The sequence below is a fragment of the Cynocephalus volans genome, chromosome 12 (assembly GCF_027409185.1).
Source record: "Cynocephalus volans isolate mCynVol1 chromosome 12, mCynVol1.pri, whole genome shotgun sequence".
Taxonomy (NCBI): Eukaryota; Metazoa; Chordata; class Mammalia; order Dermoptera; family Cynocephalidae; genus Cynocephalus; species Cynocephalus volans.
Genome location: NC_084471.1, coordinates 82,582,622 through 82,597,538, shown reverse-complemented (window position 1 = coordinate 82,597,538; position 14,917 = coordinate 82,582,622). Strand labels below are relative to the sequence as shown.

The 14,917-nt window shown below is 35.5% G+C and overlaps 1 protein-coding gene across 2 annotated transcripts in view; it reads right to left on the bottom strand.

The window, feature by feature from the left end:
• The window catches only part of DENND5B (DENN domain containing 5B), a 193,362-nt gene that overhangs the window by 44,194 nt on the left and 134,251 nt on the right, over window positions 1–14,917 (bottom strand). For both annotated transcript variants that reach the window (XM_063075274.1, XM_063075275.1), the window contains 2 exons: window positions 11,509–11,659; window positions 1,023–1,116 (listed from right to left, as the gene is read on the bottom strand). In XM_063075274.1, the coding sequence (XP_062931344.1) occupies window positions 1,023–1,116; window positions 11,509–11,659 (245 nt within the window). The remainder of the gene's footprint in view (window positions 1–1,022; window positions 1,117–11,508; window positions 11,660–14,917) is intronic.

The following is a 14,917-nucleotide window of genomic DNA, read 5'->3' as shown; positions in this document are numbered from 1 at the left end:
GAGCTATGTGCACTCGCACGTGCATATCATTCAAGTGACACCAAAGACAAGATTTGGGGACATCTGGTAAAAGCATTTTCAGGCAAAGAACATACCAGGCAGCACTCAGAGAAGGATTTTTTAGGAAGTCGTGCAGGAGGAGGTGGACCCTGATCCCACTCCCAGAATGCCATGGAGTTCTGACAGACCAAAAGCTCCCCGGGAGGCTAAGAGGATGGAGATGCGCCAATGACAGAAAAGCAAAAAAGAAAAGGATAGGGAGAAAAAGACAAGCAAAACAAGCATGCATATGATAAAATCACAGCAAAAGGGAAGGGGAGAGAAGAAATTATGGTAGCCAAAAAAAAAGCACTAAACACATGATGCTTCGGTTCTCAAGAAAATGTTTAAAATCACATACATATGAACGCATTATCAAAAAGCAATAGATGTTTGGAATGATGTTTTCTTATTTCTACACATTTGAGTTTAGAAAATAGTTAACAGATCTGACTGCAGTTTTCTTTTGATCACAAGAAACAATCAAAACTTACTTATAGCTCAAAAGCATAATTATGGTTTTATTTTCAAGGCGTACAATTAAGCATAGTGCTTATAATTTATAAATAGCTTAAAAACACTTTTTAAAATAGTGTCAGCAAGCCAAGGTCAAAGCATAGGCAAATACATCTTTACTCACTAAGTTTAAATTATGCTTGAAACTTAAAAATGTCTATGCTTCATGTAAATTTTTCTCCCTATAGGAGACATATTTACCAAAAATTTATCCTAAACTTAGTCTTTACTTGATGTAGTACACAAAAAGCCTTTAGAGCCTTATTTTAGATGTACTGAAATTATAAAAAAGGGGAAAAAAAGGTGTTTTCTGCTATAAGTCAGTACAAAATAATTCATATTTTAAAATATAACTGAACTATTTTTTAAAAGAATGTGAAAAGACTTACACAATGACACCTGCTGGGCTGAGTAAGCCCAGTTCACGGCTCTCAAATCAAGGCATCCCAGGAAGGCAGCCCACATACCTCCCTTAAGTCGTTGTCCAGTCCAATGTGCTCAGAATGCTGGCGAAGGCGTTCTTTCCTGCGCTGTGTCGTGGCATTCCGACTTACCCAGCGACTGAAAAAATAACCATACCCAAAAGGGTGTAGGTTAAGACAAACATCCAAATAAAAAAAATGTGGTCTTTATCTTTAAAATAGAAAGAATGAACCGTTCAACACAAAAGACAATATCTATTTTTCAATTAATTCTTTAAAAAATATATAACACCTTTACTGAGATATAATTAAAATACCATACAATTCACTCATTTTTAGCATACAATCAAGTTTTTAGTATATTCAGATATGAGCAACCACCATCATAATCTATACTGTTTTAAAACTGAGGTTTAAAAAGGTATAGTATCAATACACTTTACATATCTTTATACATAATAACAAGTCAGATCTCAATCGAGTTAGTCCTTCATTTTATTAGACATATAATAGGGATGCCTTGACTTGTTCAAAGTAAGTATTATGGGTGAATTTTTTTTTTTTTTTTTTTTTGTGACCGGTAAGGAGATGGCAACCCTTGGCTTGGTGTCGCCCGTACCCCGCTCAGCCAGTGAACGCACACCGGCCATCCCTATATAGGATCCAAACCTGCGGCAGCGCCGCTGCGCTCCCAGCGCCGCACTCTCCCGAGTGCGCCACGGGGTCGGCCCGGGTGAATATTTTTTAACACAAAGGAGAATATTCTCAAAATACGTAATTTACAATCAGTTAATTCTAGTGTCCTAAAAGAATAAAAAGTTATGAAGTTTCTAACTTTTTAAGGAATACCTTTCTAAACTTAACATTCAAACTTATAAGAGTCCTCATCCGTAAAGTCTAAGGGTTGAACTTAATAACCACTGTGATTCCGTTTGGCTTTAAAATTTTATGACTGTGTTTCTGTGAAATGATAGCCTGTATTTATCAGTTGTTTTGTAAAAACAAACAAACAAAAAAACCCCTCAATACCAAGTAAGCAGAAAGAATAAGTTTAATATAAAATCCAAACTCATAGCCTATAAATTCTAAATAACCAGGCTCTGCTCCTTCCTCTCTGACCTTAGCTCACACCACTTTTCCTCTAACTTGACCAGGTTCTAGCATCAAGACTGCCAATCTGATTCCAAATAATTTATTAGTAAAGTAAGTGCTAGTTCTATCATAGTTTTCTCTGCTACTGAATTGTTGGCATCTAAGTTGCCTTTTAATTCTAATACTCTGATTCTATTACCTTTGCTTTTAGTTAAACAGTGATTCAACAGTTAATATGTCCTAGATCCAGACATCTGCCCTAGGTGATATGAAGGGCTTAAAAATCTATAATGTTTCCCTTATTTAAAGGTCCTTTTATGGCCAACCCAACTAACTACAAGATCCAGATTAGTGTGTAAAACTCAAACCACCCAGTTATTATCATCCTTAACGACTCCTTTATCTCTATAATCTTCATTCAGTGAAGGATTTAGAACAAGGCTCAGTTTTCTTTCCTGCTAAGGAAAATATAGACTACACAGACAACTTAGCCTTACAATTCTGGGGCCCCCTAAATTGAAATAAATTCAGTCTCCACCTCACTTTGGCCACAACCAGGACATCACACTAAATCAAGTGACCATCCCAAACTCCTCTGCCTCAGAAATCTTAAACTCCGCCACCTAATGCACTAGCCCCCATCTCCCATTACATTAGCTCTTCCATACCTTGACTCCCACTTGGGATCCCCTGTGCTTTCCTTTTTTTTCTGTTCTGAGCCTAAATCCTGTGGAAAACCACCTAAACTTCTCCCATACTAGCACCCTCTCCTCTGGAAAGATCCTCTCCTTCCTACCTGACTTGCCTAACAGAGCCTCAGCCCTGGATGAATACTACCTTCTCACTTCCCTGTTCTCGTAATCATGTAGACTAGTTCTTGATTTCCCTTATGACTACCCGTGAGTTGCTTTGTCTGCTCTTTACCAGCTCTCTCCCATTCGCCTCAAGACTATTACAAACTTTTCACTTTACCCTCAAGTACCACCTGTTAACAGATGACCTATCCTTGCCTCCCTCTTCTTGCTCTCTACTGAAATGATGCAAACACACAGACACCCTCATCTTTCTTTTAATCTCAAAGTGTAGATTAGCCATGGCTCAAAACTACTTCTTCCAACTGTATTCCTGACCAATTCTCTCTTGCTTTTTTCGACCTGCTCCATCAGTCACCTCCTTTGCTGTATTGCCAACTTTTATCTCTCAGCTGAATTCCTTCAGCTTACAACCACGCTGGTCTCCCTCTTGACCCTCTTTAATTATGTTCAAATCCTTCTCTCTTCTCATGTAAAAATTCTTAAAACATTTAGACATAAGGCTTCTACTTATATTTAGATCTTTTATTTATATCAAATCAGCTACTTCTGCAAAAAATGGTCTCAATGAAGCCATTGATACTCCTAAGTGCCAAATCCAAGGGCTATTATTCAACTCCTAGCTTACTCAAACTCTCTGCTACATTTAGTACTGCTGATAACTCTTTCTACTTTAAAACTCCAGGAATTTTCAACTACCTCAGTGTTCCCAGTGGGATATGCTTTCTTATCTTTGAGGCTTTGTCCATGAAGTTTTCTCACAACTTCTATTCATCTGTCAGATAAGTTAGATGCCACTTCTAGAAAGTGTTCTATGACTCTTACAAATCTAAATTAGCAACCTCTCCTGTACTTCGCAATATGGTACTAATCACAGCGGGTTATAATTACTTATCTCCATTTTCCATAAAATGCTCTACTATAAACTGTTGAAGGGCCAATATCCTATCAGTCATTTTATTGGTAAAGTGCTTTATCACCTGCTCCTCTTATAAATACAATAAATAGAGATGTAGTCCAACATTTAGGTTTACAGATGTTCATCACAGCATATATGCAACAACAAATTCTGTATTTATGTATCCTAAGGCTCACATTTTGGCTTTTAAATGTTCCTGAAATTAGGATGTGTCTTTCAGTCCATATGCATTTTTAATGTCTACTTTTCCCAAAAAGCCTTTGAATGAATAGTTGATCTCTTCAACCAACAGTAGAATCAAGTAAATGTACAGTACTCAACACAATCTAAATGTTCAACAGTAGAGGGTGCTATACAATGAAATCTCACATGGTCATTTAAAAAAAATCAAGTTTCTAAGAATACTGAAAATACATGAGAGTAATCACGATACAGTAATGAATGAAAAAGCAAGGTACAATATTGTATATATTCCAATTTTGTAAAAAACCAGTGTAGGCCCACCCCCATATGTGTGCACACCCTGTCCCACACCCCAATCCTTGCAATGTTAAGCACATAACACCAAATTTTAACATTTCACAGTGATGGGATTATGGGTGGTTTAAAAATTTACCCCATCACTTCCTAATATTCCGAATTTTCTAAACAGAATATATTGTTTCATATCAATCTATTTTTAAAAATCTCAGCTCTTGATGTATCATCCCCAATAGCTGTGTATTAATCACACTCTTCTAAAAATATTTACTACTGGATATATATCGCGGACAATACAGAGCTACACATCATTTAAAAAGTTTGTACTTTTGTCATTCAGAAGAAGTCACATTACATTTGCTACTATTTCTTTCTTTCTTTTTGTTTGTTTACTTATTTTTTTTGGCAGCTGGCCGGTATGGGGATCTGAACTCTTGACCTTGGTGTTAGCAGCACTACTCTTTACTGAGTGAGCTAACTAGCCAGCCTTAATTTTTTAATTAATAAAGTATCCAATATAGAAAAAGCTTAAAATGAGAACTTTGCTTCTTCTGTTACATTTAAAATAATTTATGCATGCCTTTGGTATGAAGGTTTTGAATCACCTCACTTCAGTCTGCTATTTAGAGGAACACTGAATAATTATGATTAAAACAAGAGCCAGAAAGTATCCCCTCTTAAAAAGTTTTTTTTTAACATAATTTTTTATTGTTGTGATTATTGGTTGTTGTGTCTTCTTTCCCCACCCTGACCCTGTTCATTTATTTACTTATTTATTTTTATTAGCTCCCACAAATAAGTAAGAACATGCAGTATTTCTCTTTCTGTGCCTGGCTTATTTCACTTAATGTAATTCTCTCTAAGTCCATCCATGTTGCTGCAAATGGTAGTATTTCATGTTTTTTTATAGCAGAGTAGTACTCCATTGTGTAGATATACCACATTTCCCTTATCCACTCATCCGATGGTGGGCATTTAGGCTGGTTCCAACTCTTGGCTATTGTAAATAGCGCTGCAATGAACATGTGAGTACAGGTATCCCTCCAACATGATGATTTCCATTCCTCTGAGTATATACCCAGCAGTGGAATAACTGGGTCATATGGTAGATCTATCTGTAGTTGTTTGAGGAACCCCCATACTGTTTTCCATAAAGGCTGAACCAATTTGCAGTCCCACCAACAATGTAGGAGGGTTCCTTTTTCTCTGCATCCTCACCAGCATTTATCATTCTCAGTCTTTTGGATATTAGCTATCCTAACTGGAGTGGGAAGGTACCTCAAAGTGGTTTTGATCTGCATTTCCTGAATGCTGAGTGATGTTGAGCATTTTTTCATGTGTCTGTTAGCCATTCATATATCTTCCTTTGAGAAATTCCTATTCAGTTCCTTTGCCCATTTTTTAACTGGGTTACTTGTTTTTTTTGCTGTTAAGTTATCTGAGTTCCTTGTATATTCTGGTTATTAGTCCTTTGTCAGATGTATATTTTGCAAATATTTTCTCCCATTTTGTTGGATGTCTTTTTGCTCTGTTAATTGTTTCTTTTGCTGTGCAGAAGTTTAGTTTGATATACTCCCATTTGTTTATTTTTCCTTTGGTTGCCTGTGCTTTGGGGGTCATATTCATAAAGTCTGTACCCAATCCTACTTCCTGGAGTGTTTCCCCTATGTTTCCTTTAAAGGAGTTTTATTGTTTCAGGATGTATATTTAATTCTTTAATTCATTTTAAGTTGATTTTGGTATATGGTGAGAGGTATGGGTCTAGTTTCATTCTCCTACATATGTATGTCCACTTTTCCCAGCACCATTTACTGAAGAGGCAGTCTCTTCCCCAGTGTGTGGTCTTGGAGCCTTTGACAAATATCAGATGGCTGTAGATGCATGGGTTGATTTCTGGATTCTCTATTCTGTTCCATTGGTCTGTATGTCTGTTTTTATGCCAGTACCATGCTGTTTTGGTTAATATTGCTTTGTAGTATAGTTTAAAATCAAGTAGTGTTGTGCTTCCAGCTTTATTTATTTATTTTTGCTCAGGATTGCTTTGGCTATTCGTGCTCTGTTGTTCTTCCAGATGAACGTTAGGATTGTTTTTTACAATTCTGAGGAAAATATCGTTGGAATTTTGATGGGGATTGCATTGAATCTGTAGATCTCTTTGGGTAGTATGGACATTTTCATAATGTTAATTCTTCCAATCCTAGAGCATGGGTATCTTTCCATCTTCTTGTGTCCTCTTTAATTTCTCTCACAGGTGGTTTGTAGTTCTCATCATAGAGATCTGTCACATCCTTGGTTAAATTTATTCCTAGGTATTTTATTTTTTTGGTGGCTACTGTAAATGAGCGTGCTTTCTTGATTTCTTTTTCTGTCAGTTCACTGTTAGAATATAGAAATGCTACTGATTTTCGCATGTTGATTTTGTATCCTGCAACTTTGCTAAAATCATTTATCAACTCTAAGAGTTTTTTGTGGAGTCTTTAGGCTACTCTATATATAGGATCACCTCACTTCAGTCTGCTATTTAGAAGAACACTGAATAATTATGATTAAAATGACAGCCAGAAAGGTAGCCCTTCTTAAAAAGCGTTTTTCTTTTCTTTTCTCTTTTTTAAAAAAGGAATAGGTTTATATCAGGGGAAAAATTTACAAAGATCTATGAAGTAGAATCCGTGGACATGTCCCTATAGCAAAGGATCAATGCAGGACTATAAAAAGGATACAAAGGGAATTGGGGTGACTGAAAAGTGACTCTTTAAAAAACACATTAAGATTCTGAAACAGAATATAACCCCCAGCTGATGAACTTATATAATAAATAAAGGAAAAGAGTAGAACATAAACAACAAACAAAACGTACAAAGACCTAGGTGTAGATCTTTGACATGGAGGCCTTGAAAATAAGCCCTGTAGAAAAAAAGGCAGCATAAGACAATAAAATTTACTTAGGGATTAAAAAAATTAGGGTTAATGGGCAAGGTGGTCCAAATAAATAGTAAAAATATATATATTACATATCAGAAAATAAATACTAACTAATGAACTTATATGATAAATAAAGGGAAGGAGCAGAATATCAATGGCAGAATATTTCCCCTGACAGGCAAAAGTTGACAAGGCTTTAGGAAAAGGATAAAGATTAACTTACATAATATAACTAGCTCTCACTATACACTCTGTAGGACAAAATACAGTATGTATATGTAATTTTATTTTCAAAATAGGGAAATGAGCATTGCTTAAGAAAATTACTATGAAATCTACACATTCCTAGTCTTAAGCAATTAATTCACTCTTGCATTATTAAACTTAATTTCCAAAGCAAAATTTTACCGACAATGATCACAGTTGCTGAAATACTAAAGACTGCTTATTTGTTTCTGTCTTATAAATGGCATATTAAATTCTCTCTAACAGTTGATCAACCATTTATACAGTCATGATTATAAATCCCTTTACCCTGTAATTAGTTCTGAGGTCTTTTCTCTTTTAAGACTATAAACTACCTGAAAATATAATGCTTGAGGCTTGATATAGAAATAGGAAAACTTGAGATATAATATATAAGGTTAAAAGCAAGAAAATATAGCTGTAAGGTTTCAGAATTGTAATCCTTCCTCTTAAGCACTCCCTATTTCCTTTCCTGATTTTTCTTCAAAACTCGTATCACTATCTTACATGTTACTTATTTTACATATTAAGTTTTTTTTAATTGTTTGTGTCCCTGCACTTGAAAGCAGAGATTTTTGTTGTTTTGTTTATTTCTAAACTCCTGGTGAATAGGACAGTCCTTATGTATAGCAGGAGTTCCACAAATATTTGCCAAGAAAATGAATAAGCTATCTAATGCTATCAAAAGGAAATTTAAAACTGTTAATAGTCTACTTACATCAAAGTGATTCAAACAATCAGGATATTTTATAAACATAAGAAAAAATTGAATAAACCAATGACTAATCTGTTCTGATGGAAAAATTATCAGAACGATCATACACTTCTGAAAAATAGAACTCTATACCTAGTACCATGACCTGGAAAGTTTGAACTCCCAAAATGGTCAACATTTCTTAGCATATCTTTAAGTTCATAAAAGCAGGAGCAGCTCTTCACTGGAGGGTGAAACCTGGACAACAAACTAAGGTGAGGTAAAATTTTCAGTCATCAGTTGTTTGCTTCTGTCTTGTAAGCAGCATATTAAATTCTCTCTAACAACCTTCTACCCCAAGACTTGAGTATAGACATTTCCATTATTTATGGGAGGGGAAGATTTCATTCTGAACACAACTTTTCCACCTTTCTAGTGAATTCATTAAAGTTGAGGGAACCTACTCAAATGAAAGAATTTAATCAAATAAAGTTTTTTTTTCCTGGTTTAATAAGGACTTGTTTATTTAGAGGAAAAAAGATCCCAAACTCAAGCTGTTCACAAAAATAATCCACAGTATCAACTTTAGAAAACAAATCTTAAAATTATTAATCTATTTTTCTGGAGCATGCACTTAACATGCCAACTCTCATGCACAAAAATACATCGTTACATTGTGCTGAACAGCCCCACTCAGCACTCTTATGTGGGGTATAACACACATAATTCTAACTCAAAACTGCTCTCAGGTGCTGCCCAACTAAATAATATCGCCTTTGCAGTCAGGGAAAGAACTACTGAACTCCTGTATGAAAGGAAAGAACTGTACTCCTGCATAACAAGAGATTATTTTGGAGAGAGTTTATAAAAACCACACATTCTTTTTATTGTTAAGTCATAAAGAGTTATCAAAATTAAAAGCAAAAGTTACAGGGTAAGACTTAACAGAACTACTAGGAGCATCAAAGGTAGTGTAAATGGGACTAGGCTCAGGGCAATATGAACTAATCAGCATGAGAAGGACAAGGATGGGGAGAACAGCAAAGGTTTAGTGAAAAATCTGATTTTAATCAAGTACCTAGGTAAAGAGATAACAGGATTAGATTTCTAATCCCCACCATGTGCTTAACAGTCATCCTCCCTTTCCTCAGCCTCTTTTTCAACACCCTTGTCAATTCCAGCTCCTTGCTTGCTCTGTTCTTTTTCAATTTTTGTAATAAGGATTAATGAGCTGATGTACTTAAAGCAGTCATCAGAGAGGCTAGTGCAGAACCAGCTTATAATATTATTATTAGCAGCATCACCTCCATATCTACCCTTCTCTTGGCACAGAGAAGGCTCCACTGGCAGTAAAGGTATATTTGAAAGCAGAAAATAATGGGCTGGAAAAAGGAACTGTAATTACTTTAACTAAAGCAGTGATGAAAAATTCCAAATTTTTGACTGAGACATGGAAGGGTGAAGGCTTATAATTAAGATTCGGAAAGGAAAAGAAACAGCAACTCTATGCAGTGCTGTTACTATTTCCCTTAATTTATACACACCATTTTTTCCTTTGACATATCTGTTATCACTGTAACGTTCTCATATTTGGACCTAACTGAATCAATAATTCTGACACATTTCAGAAACATATTTAAATAAGGATCTTCAGCTAGTCAGCTAGGAAAATTGCAAGTGTTTCAGTCCTTTCAGGTTAGTAGGAATATAACATTAACAGTACAATCTTGAACACAAGGATATGTATATACTACCACATGTATCCCAAGAAATCCTGCACTAATTTAGTACAGTACTTATTAAATGAAATCGAGTATTACCATCATATATTACAAAGATACTTTACTATGTTTCCCTTTTTCCTGACCAATAGAATCATGACAGGCATCTTGGAAAATAAAAGGTATGCACACAAAATTCTGCAACATACTGCAGCAGATCATCTGAAAGTTAGAAACATCACATTTTAAAGCCATCTTTCAAGAACCTTCATGTTACTTATTTAATTTGGGCCATTTAAGTCAAAGGCATAATTCCACTTCTTTTTATTCCCCGCACCAATTCTCTACATGCCTTCCGAAAATTCAGGTGGCTCAGTGCCACTTCCACTTATGTGCCCAGTCTTTTTACTTCAGTCTTCTATCACACTTCTTTGCCATTGCTGGCTCCTTTTCACTTTCCTTCTCTGAGCCTCTTTAATAAGGAGATCACAGATGTTTGGAAAGTTGGACTATTTTCAGATAAGAAAAGAGGCAAGTGATTCCAACTTGTCCAAGGTTCCTAAGCTGGTTAGTGGTTAAGAATAAACTGAATTCTAGAACTGCTGATTTCCAATTCAAAGGACTTGCCCTTTCCAACTTACCATATTCCCCAGTTATACTCTTTTGCTTCCTTTCTTATAAATCACTTTTTTATTACAAACTTGTTAATAAAACACTTGTATTCACTTCAAATCAGGAACTTCCCTAAACTTGAATATCTGTTTTGAATTCAAACCATAATCAAATATTTTCTGAGTGGAATCATCTGTGATAAAGAATAATAGGGCTTATCTTTATTTTAGTTTGTTTTGTAATTTTTTGCACTTCGCTCCTTAATAAGTGCAAAGATAACATATGGGCTGAATTGTGCCCCCCACAAGACATGTTAAAGTCCTAATCCTAGGTACCTGTGAATGTGACTTTATTTGGAAATAGGGTCTTTGCAGATGTAATCAAGTTAACATGAAGTCATTAAGGTGTCCCCCGATCCAATATGACCGGTGTTTTTATAAGAAGAGGGAATTTGGACACAGATACACAGAGGGAAGACGGCCATTTGAAGATGAAGGCAGAGACTGGAGTTATGCTTCTACAAGCCAAGGAGCTACTGGGACTAGCAGAAGCTGAAAGAAACAAGGAAGGATCATCCCCTGGAGGCCTTGGAGGCCCTGACAACACCTTGATTTTGAATTCTAGCTCCCAGAACTGTGAAAGAATAATTTCTGTTGTTTTAAGCTACCAAGTTTGTGGTACTTTGTGACAGTATCCCTAGGAATCAAATACAGATAGTAAAAGTATTAACTTTTCTAAATTCCATTAGATAGCATTAGAATTATATTTAAACAAAGTCAGCCTTCCCAAGTGCACTCTCCTTGAAAAAGAAAAAAATAGATCACTAGTCTTGGATTATTTTTTATATGATGGAATTAAAAGTCAAGTACTCACAGACTGTCAACCCATATTTCAAATGGATTAATGTGGTCTTCCAAAGAAGTTATCAGATAGATAAGATTTTTAATGGTTTAGCTTGCCCTATTAAAGCTGCAGAGCATCCCACCTTTCATTCATTCCTTCCACCAACTACTCAAGTGAAGAATGTGCTTACTTGTTATTGGTTGGTCCTGTTGCCAAGACATCAGACTGTAACTTTGGAAAGAATCCTTGCTCATATTTGCCTTGACCAATTTTCATATCAAGTAGATGTGGGTGGATTGCAGTATGATCCATTTTCATCAGTCTCTGCTCAATTGATTGGGCTACAAATTAAGTTTATAACAAATTAGAAACATTTCATTGCTAAACCTTCAAAAATAATGCTTCCTCCACTCATGCACCTACAGAGAATTCAATCATTCTGACACTCTGGAATAGATTTTTACAAAGGATCTTCAGAAATCAGTATAATGTTAAGTATAAAAAGGTTAATTTTAACTAAATATTGGATGACTAATTTTCATGGGATTTTTTGCTTTTGTCAAAAGCAGGGCAGCAGGGTTGAAATATCTATAATTTAGTATTGAAACAGTTTCCCTGAAGTGGGAAATTCAATATTCTTAACTAAAATATGGTTCTAAGTATACTAAGAAAAGTGATGGCAAATAAAATACTTTTCTTGAGCTGAAAGACAATGGAAAGGGAAGGAAGACGCAAGCATGGTAGCCTTATTACTTTATTTCTTTGTGTAAAGATCCATTAAATTTTCATGGTTCTCCATCTGTAAAAAAGGAGGAACTGAGTGAAGCTTATTATCTCACTTTTAGCAACAGTCACATTCTCATTAGTAGGAGTCATTAGGAGTGTTTATTAGATCAAGAGTGTAATGCAGAGAAAACTCAGATAAGCAGGCATTTAGAAAATGTCCCAGAGGATAAGAAACTGGCCTTTTGAAGAATAAAACAGGTCCAAGTTAAAAGACAGGAATTACTCAACATTTTTATGTTGAAACCACTTAAAGTTAGAGATGCTGGAGGATGTCTCGAAGACTCAAAAAACAGTGATCTATTTCTCTGGTAAAAAACAAAAACAAAACAAACTTGGTCTTAAATGTTTTCATCAACTGAATTTTCAAGAAAAAATATGGTATTTGAGAAGCAAGACTAGGCCTCCAATCCTTTGCCTAGAGATTACTAAAAAGGGAGAACAAGCAATAATTTTGGTTGGTGATAACAGACTACACTGTGGGAGCTGCCACTCTTATGACCTAAGAGGCAAAAAAAGGTACTTTTATAAATATTTCCTAGAAGCAGTTTATGCCTCTTTTCAATATGAGTAGATTGAGTCCTTCTGGTTATTTCCCATACATATTCTAAGCTTTTTGGGGGGAGTTGGGGGTGGAGAGGAGGGTCTGTCCATGACATTCTATACTCTTTTCAAAAGAACTATGCTTAATGCCATTTTATGTCAGATCATAAAATGGCTTCACCCAAGCCAGTTGTTTGTGTTCGAAGATAATACTAGGGGATACTTTATGGAAGTTAGTACTGCTCTCTATGACCTAAAACCTCAAAAAGTTAGATATGCACTTTAAATTTCTCTAATTTTCCCTCATAACCCATATAAATTTATCTAAAACCATCTTGAATTTCATTATATTTTTAATGTGTAACTTGTAACTTCTCTTGAAACACAGTCCATATGCTCTATGCTAGGCAAAAGAATGCCATGTTTTAATGTGAAATGATATTTAATACTGAATGATGTCCCCGGGCTCTCCATAGCTCTATCAATACTCTCTATGCTTCCTAATATTTATAAAACATAATTAACAGATAGTTAAGGCAAAATAATGCCTAGATTCATGGCATGAAATTCTCTGAAGTCCCTGCCAATTTTATATTCCATGAAATACTACAAAATTCCATCTATGCCAATGAGAGCTTCTGTCCTCATACAATGAAAAAAAAAGGAAAGAAGCTTCAGTTTTTCCATTGGACTTAAAATGACAGAGAATTTATCTGATATCGAGCTGCTCTCCTTTACTTGGGAAGTTTTGTAAAAACAAAAATCATGACTCACAATAAATTATTCTAGGGCTTATATTTAAAATTGCCACAGGGAGAATAACACAAAGTTACTTTTCAGTGACTATACTACCAGTGAACATTCAGAAACTATTAAATGCCTGCTTTGAGAGGTCAGGGGTCTATTGTTAGACTTTCAAGGGTTTGTGCCAATATTCATTTACTGTGATTAGTAAGGAGAAAGAAAACTGTATATTACTATCAACTTGTTGTCTTTCTGCATACAAATCATGAGGTTCTGGTGCCACAATGTCAATAGCAGATAGCCTGTGCCTAAACAGTTCACCTGCAAATCAAAATTCTTCTTGGTTAGAGGCAAAACAAATGCAAAAGCACAACAAAAGAAAAAAATACACAATAAAAATCCAACATCAACATCCCAATCTTTGTAGTTTATATGAGGGGTAGGGAGAGCACAATTTTACTCGATAAAAGAAATGACTGTATCATTTATGAGGGGTCGGTATAGTCACAGTCAGCTGCCTCCTCTTTCTTTTTAAAAAAGGTCTTGGATAAATTAAGTTCCCAGAAGACTACTGCTTTAGCTTAATCTCATTTTCATATATGTTAAATCTATAATGGTACATTTTCAAAAGAGTATTATATAATTTCTGTGATGACAAGTGAGAGAGCCAAACTCTCTGAGAGGCTGAAAGAAAATCTATTTTAATTGGGAAGACTTTCTGAAAGCACACAAATTAAGGAATCAGTGCTTAGCTCCATTTTAAAAATTCTGTCAGGAAGGGAGAAATGAAATGTGCTCAACAAGGCATTATACTGTTCATTCACATGGCTATTAAAGCACTGGAAGTCATGATATTCTCTGAACAAGTATAGATAATCTCATTCATCCTACTCCCTCAATTTCCAGAAACACAGAGGCAATTGTCACTTTCTGAAGGGGCTACAAAGATCTGCCCTTATATATCAGAATACAACAGGGTGATGTTTCAGAGACCTCTACTGCTACATAAAGGACATCATTTACACATCTCTTTCCTTAAATATGCTAAAACCACAGCATCACCGCTCCTGTGACTTTGATCTAAGTAAAGTGGGAAAGGCAAGCAAGCAACAGAGGCAAAGCAAAGAAGCTCCACAATTTGTTGCCCGTTCCTTCTATTCTGGAGGAAAAATTGCTCTCAAACGGTTCCTACATTTGAAGGGAAAGAAACAAAAGGAAGGGGCACTCAGGTGACAGATATCTGTTTATTTAGCAAAGAATGGGGTAGGAACCAAGCATAAATGTATAAAATTGCATGAACTGGTACATTTTACTTATTTCTTTATCGAATGGAACAGCCAGCATGGTATGTCACACCTGAGTTCCCACCATGGCTCTACCAACCACTAGCTATGCAACCACATGCAAGTTACTTAACCTCTCAGTTTTCTCAACTATAAAATGTGGACAGTAATCAAACAAAAGAAAACAAGTGTGCCTGTACATGCTCATTGTTAAGATTAAACGTAAAAATGCATGTAAAAAACCTA